We start from the raw sequence: 14111 nt of genomic DNA, 5'->3' as shown, positions 1-14111 counted from the left end.
TGCTACCTGAGCACAGCATCCCTTCAGAGCTTCATTTTGAAACAAAATAGTCTCCATACTAGTAATTGTGGAGTTTCTCTTCATGATGGAATGCAATACCTCTTCACCTGAAGTCTTTGACTAGTTTCTATTTTATATGCCAACGCCGCCACCCCTCCAAATAAAAACCCTCCACCAGTGTTGGAACTGATGATCAAGGCTTCAATTATACAAATGTAAAGTATTATAAAAACAATGTAATAATACATTTTATAATATAATCAAAACAAAACTATAAAAAGCCATAGATTTTCATTATATTATATAGCAATAGCATTTAGACTTACCTACTGCTTTAAAACATACTCTGGGCAGTTTACAATGTAAGCATTATTTGTATGTTGCCTCCAACAATCTGGGTCCTCATTTTTCTGGCTTTGGAAGGATGGAAGGCTGAGTCACCCTTGAGCCCCATCAGGATTAAACTCTAGGCTTTGGGCAGAGTTTGCCTGCAATACCGCACTTTAACCACAGACCCACCAGGGCTCTTGTATTAGTACACTTTTAGCACTAATGCATAAGAACTAAGTATGGCTGGCTTGGGAATTCTGGAGTTGAAGATCTTAAACTTGCCAAGAGCTTAAACTTGCCAAGGTTGAGAATTACTGGTGTAGATATAGGCGACTCCAACATGAAAAATATTGTAACAACTATTTATTGCAAATTTTCCTCTAGCTCTTTGTATATTTTTAATCTTTCCACATGGATATTTATATTAATGCAGTTATGAAAGTAACTCTCCCAACTCCGTAGGAATATAAAATTATCATTTTGCCTGTAAATCGGTCTTTTTATGCCTTTATTACTATATGTGAACAGGTGCATATTTGAAAGAATGCAGTGTTGGAATTATTCTAAATAAAATCTTAGATCTATACACATTGCTAAATTCTTACAAATACCAATCTTCAATTAAGGCTGCTTATATTTACATATTCATTGATGGCACCATAGAAAAGAAAGGATCAGCAGAATCGGAGAACACTATGGTTTGCAAAAGAACTAAAAAAACATTAGGCCGAGCATTTTCAGCATTCAATGAATGCTACCTGGCTGCAGAGAAGTTTAAAAACCAAAAGCTCAGGTTTTGCTTTAATTTTTCAATGAGGATTGGCCGGGATGAAATGGGGTAAAGTGGTTGTGGACCAACTTAAAATCATTGCACAATGCAACATTTTATTGCAGCAGCTTATTTCCTGGACCAAAATGTAAACTCCTTACATAGCAACACCTCACTGAAAACTCTTTAAGAACCACAGCCAGCCAGAAAGAGATAAAAACTGCTTGGGGGAAGCAATCTTCCAATTTATTCTGAGTTAAACTCATTAAGGCTATTTTGTATGATCTCATGTATTGTTCACAAAGCCGCGAAACATTATTATTAATAATTTCCATGTTACTCAGTCTTTCCATTTTAATAAAACCTTCAAATTATGAAGGAGCATGCATTACATTAATAATTCAAAATACAAACATTAAAGTAACATAAAAATAAAGGAGAATATACTCAGGCAAAATTATAGGCACTTATGGTTGAAAATGAAATGCAAATCACCCTTTTCCCATTAGAGTACTGCTGTATGAATGAAAGATGACCAAAGCTGAGAAAATATATCTGACTGAAATGCTTTGGCTTATTCACAAGGTCTGCTGCTTACCAGAGGTGGTATTCAGCAGGTTCTGACCAGTTCTGGAGAACCGGTAGTGGAAATTTTGAGCAATTCGGAAAACCAGCAAATACCACTCTGACTGGCCCCGCCCCCATCTGCCTCCCGAGTCCCAGCTGTTTGGCTGGGTCTTCTTTTGTTGCCCTGCACAGGAGAACGTAGCTGGAAAGCAAGTTAAGTGGGGTGGGAGGGAATGGAGATTTTGCAGTATCCTTCCCCTGCCACGCCCACCAAATCATGCCTGCCAAGCCATGCCCACCAAGCCATGCCACGCCTACCATGCCACGCCCACAGAACCAGTAGTAAAAAAAATTGAATCCCACCACTGCTGCTTACGTTGGAGTTGCTTTCATCTGAGGACATGGGCTTGATGATGCTGTTCACAAACTTGTTCACGTGCTCAAAGTGTTTTGTCATTTCTGTTGCCAAGACCATGTCAATAATTGCTTGACGAAGAGTTCGATAATGATTTCTGTAAAGAGAAAGAGCGATCTGAATAGATATTGGTAGAACTTCTTTTCTGATTTCCCATGTATCAGGATGACCTTGGCGAATCCATTTTTCAACTATACAGGTATTTCCTCACAGTCATGTGATCACTTTTTCTGATCCTCTTAACAAGCAAGCCAATGGGGAGCCAGGCTCACTTAACAACCGTGTTACTAGAATTACAACTGGAATGAATCACATATCAACCGTGGCAGGAAAGATCATTAAATGGGGCAAAGCTCACTTAACAACTGTCTTTCTTAGCAATGGAAATTTTGGGCTCAATTGTGGTCATAAGTCAAGGACTACCTGTAAAGCAAAAATAAATTCACCATGTTAATTTTCTGGATTCAAAGTGCTATTGTGTTACCTATGTCAAAATAATAAATTATAGGGGTAACCCTCAACTTACAACAGTTCATTTAGTGACTCTTCAAAGTGGCAATAGCACCGTGAAGGGGCTTATGACAATTTTTCACACTTATGACCACTACAGCATCCCCATGATCACATGATTTACATTTGAATGCTTGACAACTGGTTCATATTTATGACAGTTGCAGTGTCCTGGGGTCACATGATCATCTTTTGTGACCTTCTGACAAGCAAAGTCAATAGGGAAGCTAGATTCACTTAACAGATGTGGCGAGAAAAATTGCAAAACGGCAAAACTCATTCATCAAATTTCTCACTTAGCAACATAAATTCTAGGCTCAACTGTGGTCATAAGTCAATGTCTACCTGTATACAGATAGTTCTTGATTTACAGCCATTCGTTTAAAGATAGTTTAAAGTTACAATAACCTTGGAAAAAGTGACCTAGCCTTGAAGTTATAACTATCATAAAACTCCCGCACAATTGGGGCATTTAGGAAATCCGCTCACACTTACAATTGGTTGCAGCATCCTACAGTCATCCTATGGATCAGGGGTCTCCAACCTTGCCAACTTTAAGACTTGTGGGCTTCAACTCCCAGAATTCCTCAGCCAGCTGAAGTCCACAAGTCTTAAAGTTGCCAAGGTTGGAGACCCCTGCTATGGATCATTATTGGTGATGATCTCCGCCAGTCTCCACTGAGCAACGTCAGTTGGGAAGGCCAGATTCACTTAAGGGTCATGTGATTCACTTAATTATAGTGATTTCCTTAATTACCATGGTAAAATGGTCATAAAATCAAGTCCAGTCATGTAATGACTTGCTTAATGACCACAATGCCCGGTGACCAAAATTCCAATCCCAATTGTGATTGTAAATTGAGAACTAGTATCTTTCCAAAGTTGTTAGAAACATATTTTCATATTAACACATTACATTGCAATGTACTTAATACACATTTTATGCAAACATAACAATATATCTCCACAACAAAAAGAATTCTGATTCAGATATAAATGTGAATTTCTTTTGGAATCACATTTTTCAGATTTAGGTATTTTGGTGAACGGATATTCATTAATGTCAGCAATTTGCTATATTTCATATGCAGACTATTGGAGGAGGCTAAATGTACACACTATACGAAGATCCAAACCCTATTTCCAGGCTCAAATCCAAGAAAAGTTTGAAGAACCTAACCTGTTGAGATTTTTAAAAATGTTGCACTTGTTTTCTTTTGTTGTCAGCTGGAAGGCCAGAGCGGTGTGATGGCTTTCTAAGACAGCAGTGTCATTGTAGAGAAGAGCCAGTTCACTGCCTGCATTGCACAAAAAAGAGTTGGTCCATCCTGGGTGATCCACATCATGAACTGTTGCTGCTATTAATGCAGCTACTTGGTCTAAATGATCAAGGCTTCCCTAGAAGGAAAAATTAAGTCTTTATCAGTTGAAATGCATCAATCATCAATAAATCTGTCACTATATAAGAAATTATGAGCTAGGATAGATATAACAAGTCAGCCAATGGGAATTGTTTGATGACTGAGAAACAGCACCTGTTGTAACCCATGTCAGATGGCTCAGAGCCAGGGTGTGGCTTAGGGTAACTGGTCTCTATAAATATAGAGCTTCTATAGCTTCTGTATTTCTGTATTTCGGACTGCTTCTGCTTCTTGTTCTTGTACTTGCTACCATGTTGAAAGAGTTGCATGGGTATTGTATACATGCATCTTGTTTTATATTATATATAAACAAGTTTCTTCTCTAAATGAATCCTGCTGAATTATTTACTTGTGTGCTGGTTGGATTTCTGCAAACTCAACAAAATCTGCATCTGGATTAATGTAGGCAATATACATTGTTCTTCAGTAACATTTCCCTGTGATTCTTCAATAGTTTACATATTCTTGTAAATGCAGACTCATTTATATGGAATGCAGAGTCACATTCCAGAAGTATCTGGAGGGCATGGCTACAAAAAAAATCAAGATGGTGGACATAATGCTACAGATGAAGCTCCATCTCTTTTGTACATGCATCACAGACACCTCTGGCTACACAGCTGCCTTACAGCAGATGGAAGCACCAAGTTAATCCTAGTGTGTTGAAAAAAATAAAACAGGATTGCATTTTCTTCATATGCTGTCTTATAGTGATTTTCTTATTCAATGAAAGAAACTGAATTTATAATTTGGGAAAGGCTTCCAGTTGGGGTGCTTATAAGCAAGCCTTTGTTGTTGCCCAATCCCATTCTCAAATGCTTTGATCGGGGTAAGGAGAAATCCAGTATTTTTGCCCATTTGTAACTTCCTCTTATTTTTCTCTAACATCCATCTTTTATTTTACCAAAGGTAATCAGTTAGGAAAGGAAAGATGGATGCCTTTTCCTCAGCATTTAATCTAAACTGTGATTTTCAAATCGCTGCTTCTTGACTAATCTTTCTTTCTTTCTTATACAATGAATGTGTTAATAATACCTGAACAGCAATAGATAATTATCAGCATAAGCTGTACCTTAACTCTGTCTTTCCCCAGAAAAAATGCTGTAGCATGCAAGACATCTGCTGCATGAGTGGAGTTATGGTAAGAATTGGAGGAGTGGTAGTTTGCTTCAATCACTTGGAACCATGCGCGCAGTGTGGCTTCTGAACAGTTTAAGAATTCACAGATACCAAAACGGGAAAAAATCTTCAAACCCAGGTAAACTAATGGCCTGGAACATAACAAGAGAGAAATAAAGAAGTAAAATCACTCATCACTGAACTTCTTATGTTTATAGACATTGGTTACTTATAGATTAACTTTATTAGATATATCACAGGTAGGTCTTGACTTATAACAGTTTGCTTAGCAATTATTCGAAGTTACAATGGCACTGAAAGAAGTGACTTATGACTGCTTTTCACAGTTAGACCTTTGCAGCATTTCAGTGGTGGGATTCAACTTTTTTTTACTACTGGTTCGGTGGGCGTGGCTTGGTGGGCGTGGCAAGGGAAGGATACTGCAGAATCTCCATTCCCTCCCCACCCTACTAACCTGCTTTCCAGCTCCATTCTCCTGGGCAGGGCAACCAAAGAAGACCCAGCCGATCAGCTGGGACTTGGGAGGCAGAGAATAGGTGGGAGCAGGGCCAGTCAGAGGTGGTATTTGGCGGTTCTCCAAACTCCTCAAAATTTCCGCTTCTCCAGAACTGGTCAGAACCTGCTGGATACCACCTCTGCAATTTTCCCATGGTCACATGATCACAATTTGGATGCTTTGGCAATTGACTCATATTTATGATGGTTGCAGTGTCCTGGGGTCATGTGATCACCTTTTGTGATCTTCTAAGAAGCAAAGTCAATAGGGAAGCCTGATTCATTTAACAACTAACTGTTACTACTTTAACAACTGCTGTGATTCACTTAACAATTGTGATAAGAAAGATCATAAAATGGGCGAAACTCACTTAACAACTGTCTCACTTAGCAACATAAATTTTGGGCTCAACTGTGCTCATAAGTCGAGGACCACCACTCTTGCTTCATTATAAATAGAGGTACAGGGTCCCATTTCCCCAAAGATAACCAACTAAATAACAGCTGAAAGAAGGGAAGTTAAAGGGAAAAAAATAAAGACCCAAATTGCACATTATTTGAAATGTAAGTGGTGTATCCAATTCTTTTTCACATGCTAGGAGTTATCTTTCTAACTGCAACCATCAGCTGCAGGCCCCAGTAACAGCTTTCATTCTGTGCTAGTTTGCATCTGACCAGAAAGGAATCTTTGGAATTTTAGATGAGAGGGTTAGAAAACAGCAAGTGCCATATTAGCAACATACATTATTGCAAAACCCTAACCCGTAAACTGTCCACCATGGACCTCACTCCATTCCTAAGAGGTCTGTAAAGGGGCGTGCATAAGCGCACCAGCATGCCTACCGTCCCTGTCCTACTGTCCCTATTTATCAATTTATTCATACTCATTATGTGTCTACTCATACCTGTTTATACTTATATGTTTATAGGTTATGTTCATACTTATACTTGTTTTCTCATACATGCTTGACAAACAAAATAAATAAATTGAAGGTACCCCAAATTCATGTTTAATGAAATGTGGCTTAAAGAGGGAACAGTAATAAAGGAATACTCTTAAATATTCTGCACCTTAGTTTCAATTGAGAGTGAAAAGTTACAATGTCTTCATGAAATGAGAGGATATTGAGGTACAATTTAGCAGAAAAAAATGTGATTCTGTGCAGTTTCATCCATAAAAATTACAAGTGATAGAAACATGATATATTTTGGTTTAATTTACAGAGTTCAAAGAAATTGACCATTAATTTTTATGGGAATAGTTTTAAAAGACATATTAAGCACAGGAACATTGAACAGTCTGCTCAGCAGTTATTCTATTCTTTCTGATAAAAAATCCATCTAAAAATGTTTATGATGAATATGACATATTTATTATGAGACCTTGAAACCTACATATGAAAGGAAATATATTTTTAAAAGCACAATGTAAAATTGTATTAAAAAGTCTGGATTTGGGAAACTAAGATAGCATTAAAGAAAATTTCTTTCAAACAATTTATTTATTGGAAAATATATAGTATCAGCGAGGTATTTTAGAGAAGGTTTTGTTAAAAAAAAAACTTCAGTACTTTAGGAAGCTGTGAATGACAATAAATGCTATTTTGTACCACCCTAAGTACTGTCAACCCAGAATACCACATTGTTAACCAGACAATAAAACTTATTTAACTATGATGTGTACATTTCTATAAAATAATAAAATGATTAGATGGAATTAAAAAGGCTATTTTAATATATTTAAAATTTACAAACCACTTGCATCAAACCTAGAAGCCCAGAAAGAAAAGCACATCATTTACAGGTTTTACTCTGTTGATATTCATAATTCTGCCAAGGCTAGGTGACTGTCATGGCCCTGTCAATTCTCAGTTTGGAGGAGGAGGAGTTGGAACTCCCCCAGAATGTCCAGCTGTTCCAGGCCCCTCCAACACTGGGGGAAGTGGTCGACTGGATGGGGAGCCACCTGCCTTCACAACTGCAAGGGAGGATTGGCTACAGATGGGCAGCAGCAATGAGGGACAACAGATCCCCTCTGACAAGGAAAAGCTGCCTCCCCCACCTGATCCAGAGAGTGGAGCAGAGGGAAACTCAGAGAAGGTCTATGTGGCTGCTCGTGAGGAGGCTGCCCTGCCCATCTTCACAAGGAACACCTAACTTGGGGTGATTTAACCAGAGACCGGGGGAAGCATATGTTCATCATTTGTCTCAGCATGCATTCCCCACACTTTTGACTCATGTTTCAGCCTTTGGATTTGCATACCTTGCTTTATGAACACTGGATTATAGTCTACGGACCTTGTTTTGCAAACCGTGCACCTGGTTTGTGGACCAACTTTCTTCCTGTTTGGGGGCTTGATTCCGGTGACCAGAGACCCAGCTAGTGGAACTGGGTTACATTGACTGATGTTGGTTGTTTTGTGGGGAAAGTGGAGTGAAGTTTTACCAACACCCCTGGAAGGACTTCTGTCATGGTTTAGTGGTGTAATAAAAGACTTTATTGATTCCTGCATTTGCTTATGCAACCTGGGTCAGTGACACCGCCAAAACAATTATAAATAAGCCACACAAATTTCATTTATGACAAAATTGCAACTGCCGGCAACTTCTATTTTATCTAACGAGCACAGGTATAAAGCTTGCCTTTTATTTGTAGCAGTTTCCAGTTCAAAAATGTTGAAGTCCCAGCTCTCTTCATTATCCAATAAGCGTGCAATGCAGGGTGGAGCATCAGTGATGGTGACTGGCACTGATTGGCTCTGGTTCATATCTGTAGAAATGGGGAACAGGCAGGTTATGAACCTGTAAACATGCGCCCAATTGAAGAACCCTTTATAAAAAAAGAAAGTCTCATGGCTAAGCTTGAGGTGTTAGCAAGCTTAAATAGGAAGAAGCCCCATGCCTGTGGAAAGACATGGATGTAAAATGGGGCTGCTGGAAAGGAGTGCATTACCTCCTTATATTGTTATATTCAGTGTTGCATTATCTTAATCATTTGCTGATGAAAAGAAGGTACATTGAAAAGACACTGGGGCGAGATACATTCTAGGCTTGGAGAGATTCCTGCATTGACTTTGCCTAATGCAGTTTTGCCCTTCTTTCTTTTCCATCTTACAACGTGGCTGAGGCCATATATCAGTGCTGAGCACATTAGAACTATCACATTTAGTAGGTCATCTCAAAAGTTAGATTGTGAACTTGAATGTGTGAGAACTTTTCAACTTTTTAACTTTTAACTTTTTAACTTTTTATGTGAAAATATAAAACCCACAGCCTCCTTGATACTTTTTCAGTGCTGATGATGGTGATCTCAATGTTGCTTTAGCAAAAGCCAGCTAGGTACAAGTAATAACTCGTAGTTCTAGAAGAGGGAGTCTAAGGCCATCAGAAGATGCAAGAAGTCTGTTTAATAAAGTAATGAAAAGGTTTGCATGTTGTGATGCAAACGCAGTATTTAGAGAAGTATTCAATACATTTTGTATATAGTACATAGGAAGCGATCTAAATATATGCACTACTCCTTTACTGGATTAAAGCTGATAATAGATTCTAGATCATCATGGAAATGTACGTCATAGAGAACCTGCTGGTAGGGTACAGGACTCTGAGGCAGGGGCCTTTAGCCTCTTCTACCTTCCTGTGTGTTTTATTCTTCCCTTTCCTAGTTCCATACATTCTACCCAGCTTTTCTTTTCCTCATTGGCTTTGTGCTCCCAGCAAGCAAAAGCACTGTTTTCTGTTCTAACTAAACTTGATCTTTAACGATCTACCACAAATCTGCATTTCAGTCTTTAGTTATGCCCATTATTTTTTCTGCTCTCTATGCATGTTAACAGTAGAGTTAGGAGAGAGATGGTGAAAAAGCTAAGATAGTAGCCAGAAGTACACAGTCAAAAGTCCCACTATTGGTTTGTTTATTTCTTTCAGCAGGTGGTGGTGGGGGAATGGCAGATTGATATAGCTCTAGGAACAGCTGAGACAATGCTGGAGCAAAGACCAGCAATTAATCAGTGGCATTAATCAGTGGCAGCTCTCCAGATAAGGAGAGGCTGGGAGATTGCCCACCTGTGCTGTTAAAATCTGCTCCTTATGAATAGACCTGCAAGATCCGAAAAGGTTCTGCAGGCTTATTGTGAGTCTGAAGTCTCTTCTGAATGCAGAAGAGACAGCAAGCTCACAGCTGCAATGAAGCCTGCAAAAGCTCTCACTTTCTTAAACTTTCTTAAATTGTTCTTTAAGAACAATTTAAAGACCAACAAAGATTATTAGGGGCTGGAGGCTAAAAGATAGGAGGAATGGTTGCAGGAATTCTAGACTAGATAGGATATATCTAGTCTGGTGAAAAGAAGGACTGGGATGACACGATAGCAGTCTTTCAATATTTGAGGGGCTGCCACAAAGAAGAGGAGGTCAACCTATTTTCCAAAGTATCAGAAGGCATGTCAAGAAGCAATAGATGGAAACTAATTAAGGAGAGAACTAACCTAGAACTAAGGAGGAATTTCTAAGAACTAAGGAGAAACTAATGAGAATAAATTGAACAATGGAAAGGTTTAACCTTCAGAAATTGTGAGCGCTCCTTCACTCACAACTCTTAAGGAGAAATTGGACAGCCATTTGTCCAGAATGGTATAGAGTTCCCATTTAGCAGGGGATTGGACCAGAAAACTTTCCAACTCTGTTATTCTGTTACTTCTTATATTACAGCAGAACGAGCTTAATGAATGTCTGCTGCATGACAAGTCATTTGGAGTGATAAAAAGGGATAAATTTCCAAATGGTGTGTGAAAATCTATTACATCTAAACTCTTTGTGCACCAAATTCAACAGACAATTAATGAAATAATTTAAGTTAATCAGAGTTTTGTATTTCTGATTTTTCACCAAAAGCAATTTTTCTGCAATATTGACACGAATGAACAAATAAAAAGAGAGTTTAACATAGAAACTTACTTTTAGAAAATACATACTCATTTCCTGACAGTTTTTTCAAGCCATCCTGAAATAATGAAGAAAAGAAAAATATTTCATACCTCAATGGAAAAAAGATGAAATTACATTTCAATAAATGCACTATAAATATTATAGTTAAACAGAAAGATAATGACATTGCTAATAGATACTATCTGAATGTAAATAAATAATCATAAAAGTGTCTATATGTCTGTATAAATTTTGCACATAATCTGCAAAAAGTCACTGAAAATGCAGTGCAACCAATATCCAATAAGTACTGTGTCAACTCATAAACTTTCCTATGCCTGTTTTAGTTGTTGCCATAAAAAGGGGGAGAGGAAGGAAATATGGAGGAGCAGTGCAGCAGTTTGAAAGCAAAAGTACATTCCAACTCTAATCTTTAAAAGATTTTAACTAAAATACCAGACCTTTTGCCTGCAAATATATTTAATTGGAGAATGTGAATGATGACACCCAGCCCGTGAACGTGCTCAGTTGGAAAATCTGGTTTATGAGACACCCAGGAGGGAGGGGGGAAACAGAGTCACAGGTGACTGTAAACTACATATGCCAGAATTGGCTTCATACAGGCAGTGCCAGTATGTCACCTCTAATAAATCCTTTGAAGTTTTTAAAAATTTGGCTTGAGAATCATGATTTAATTATACTGAGTCCTGGAATCCTGACATACTGTTTTATTTCTTCAAGGTCTACTAAAGGAGGTACGAAGTTTTCAATTAAAAATGAAATGATAATAACTAATCTCTTCTACCACACTTTCCAGCATTCATAAAAGAAAGATGTGGGTATTCCACAAATCTTAGCTAATGGGGTTTCATTAAAGGCTAATCTAGAAGAGGTCTCTCACAAAATTCTATTCTCCTTATGACCAAAAACCTAGAACTGTTTTTCCTGCAATGGCCACAACTGCTTGCTTTTATACATTTCTTTTTAGCGTGTTTTTAATGGTAGAGATATACAGCAAAAGGACCCTTGATGATGATAACCTGTTCATGTGAGCCTGGATTCCAGCCACCAATGTTACTAGTGAAACTGATGATGTGATTTATGTCTCTTTACTCACAGTCATCAGACCTCCGACAAGATCACTAGTATGAGGGTCATCATCTTTGGTTCCTAACTGTGGAGAATAAAGTTCTGTTGTTTGTAAGATTTCCAAGACTCTATCCAAAGCTTCTGCCACAGTCACAGGACTATTCTCTTGAGCTGAATTGATTATATTAATAACCTGTAGAATTACAAAGGGAAAAGAAATAACAAAGCCATTGTTGATTTCAACCCAGTGCATTTATAAAATCTATATGCAATATTGAGTTATCATGTAAAAGAACTATGAATCAAATAAAGGAGTTGGCTTTTTAAATGATTAACTAATTCTTCAATCAATTAAATTAAAATATAATTGCATATTTTCAAAAATCACTATACTGACTTGGTGCAAAGCAACCAACAATTCATAAATAGAAACTCTTATTTATAGTAAATCCCAACATCTCTGTGTGACATGAATTGATATTTCAGTAAGTATAATAAAAATAGATGTGCTCTTTTTTTCTCTCCAAAGGATTGTTGATGTATAAAATGACGTCAGCAAAACTTTGCCTCATACCTTTGTAATTGGAGCTTCTATTGTCATGGAGTGGATTCTTGCTATTGATGAATATCGATGATTTTGTAAACTTGTTGCTGCATTAAATGGAAAAGAATTAGGCTTTTTAAAAATGCTACTTGAAAACTTTAAAGACGCTACTCTCTTATACTTTGTATTATTTTAAATTAGATTGTTCTAAATAATACATTCTTATATTGCCTATGCAGTTATTCTTACCTATTCACTGCTGGTTCAGTGACTATTCAAAGTTCTGATAGTGTTGAAAAAAAGAGATTTATGAACACTCCTTGAAGATGTGGCCTTTGCAGCATCCCTTTGGACATGTGATTGCATTATGGGCATTTGGCAATCAACATATATTTATGATCATTACAGCATCCTATGGTCATGTGATTGTCATTTGCAACCTTCACTGCCAGCTTCCCAGAAGCAAAGTCAGTGGGGAAGTCAGCAAGAATTTGCAAGTCAGTCATGTGAATGACTTGTCCAATGATCATGGGTGATTCATTTAAGGACCATAGCTGAATGTTGTAGATCAGGCATGGTAACATGACATTTCACTTTGCATTTCTGTTGCTGAGTAACGGAATTGCTAGTCCTAATCATGATCAGTACATGAGGACTACCTGTATGATTAAAAAGTAAGAAATTGTCTATTTTTCCCATTGTTTAAACTTACCCTGCCTCTTCCTGCTATTTAATAGCCCAGATAGTTGGAAAAAGTTTACAATAAAATATTAAATCAAATGCCAATCACTTAAATCATCAGTTGCAGTTCCTTTTAACATAGGGCTCTGAATAATATCTTCCACATATTTCATTTCTTACCATCACTACTTTGAGAAGTTATTGATTTAGCATCAATGGATTCCTTCCTTCTGTTCTTGCATCTGAAGGAGTGAGAATCTATAAATGTTGCAAGAAGGGATTTAAAAAGGAGTAGGATTTATTTTCACAGCCACATTTTTGTCCCCATATTAAAATACTGACTTTTAAATTGCCTCCCAACTACAGATCAGAAATTTAAAAATGAACCTTTCCTCAAATAAATAGGAAAGGGCAACAGAAAACAAAGAAACAACTTCTTTAATTTCTTAGTTTCAAAGCCAATTTTTACTACTGCCTTATTATATGCTAAACTTGATTTGTTTTAAAGATAATATATTGTTAAAAAACCTATCAGAGAATAACTAGGAATACATTAATCCCATGAGTTATACATGCATTATTTTATAGTATCTTCTTTCTAAATGAGTGGTATTTATCCGCAATATCCATGTATATGTGTTTGTGTTTGCATTTATAGCATTCTTATAGTCATCCATTCCATGCAAGTGTCTCTACACAATGTATAGGATTAAAACCAAGAACACTTTCCCCAGCATAACCTCTTTGACACCCAATAATTCATCAACAATTAAACATCCATACTAGCAGAGTTCAGTTCCACCTGCCCCAATCTGAAAGGCTAAAAAGATTGGGGCCACCCAAGTTTTGGAGATGGGAGAGTTCCACAGAGCAGGTACAGGCAGTGAGAAGGCATGATTCTGGGGCGTAGAAGAGCATGCCCTCTGTACTAGATCTGGTGAGGTTGGCAGAAACAGTAAGAGAAGTAAGTAAGTAGCCTGGCCCTATGCCACACAAGCATAATCTATACCCTTAAAGTCAATCTCTTAATTCTATATTCTTCTATTTTCTTGCAATATTATGTCACAAATTATCTTAATGAAACATTCTTCCATTTTATTGCATACATTGAAAATAATATTTTTCAGTCTAATAAAACATACATGGACTGAAAAAACTTAAGAGTCTCTTCATATATAATAGAAGCAGTCTACTAAAGAATAATAACTTCTATTTTGCTATGTAACG

The 14111-nt window shown here is 37.3% G+C and overlaps 1 protein-coding gene across 1 annotated transcript in view; it reads right to left on the bottom strand.

Annotated features, from left to right (window-relative positions):
• PDE8B (phosphodiesterase 8B) overlaps window positions 1–14111 on the bottom strand; it is a 52112-nt gene that overhangs the window by 3031 nt on the left and 34970 nt on the right. Inside the window, exons 12-19 of the mRNA XM_026714474.2 lie at window positions 13065–13142; window positions 12234–12310; window positions 11688–11852; window positions 10601–10646; window positions 8291–8417; window positions 5085–5283; window positions 3772–3989; window positions 2043–2178 (exon numbers count right to left, since the gene is read on the bottom strand). Coding sequence (XP_026570259.2) covers window positions 2043–2178; window positions 3772–3989; window positions 5085–5283; window positions 8291–8417; window positions 10601–10646; window positions 11688–11852; window positions 12234–12310; window positions 13065–13142 — 1046 coding nt within the window. The remainder of the gene's footprint in view (window positions 1–2042; window positions 2179–3771; window positions 3990–5084; window positions 5284–8290; window positions 8418–10600; window positions 10647–11687; window positions 11853–12233; window positions 12311–13064; window positions 13143–14111) is intronic.

This window comes from Pseudonaja textilis, chromosome 2, assembly GCF_049901715.1.
Source record: "Pseudonaja textilis isolate UNSWEBS1 chromosome 2, rPseTex1.2, whole genome shotgun sequence".
Classification (NCBI taxonomy): Eukaryota; Metazoa; Chordata; class Lepidosauria; order Squamata; family Elapidae; genus Pseudonaja; species Pseudonaja textilis.
Note: the sequence above shows the minus strand (reverse complement) of the source record. Positions and strands in the feature narration are given on the sequence as shown.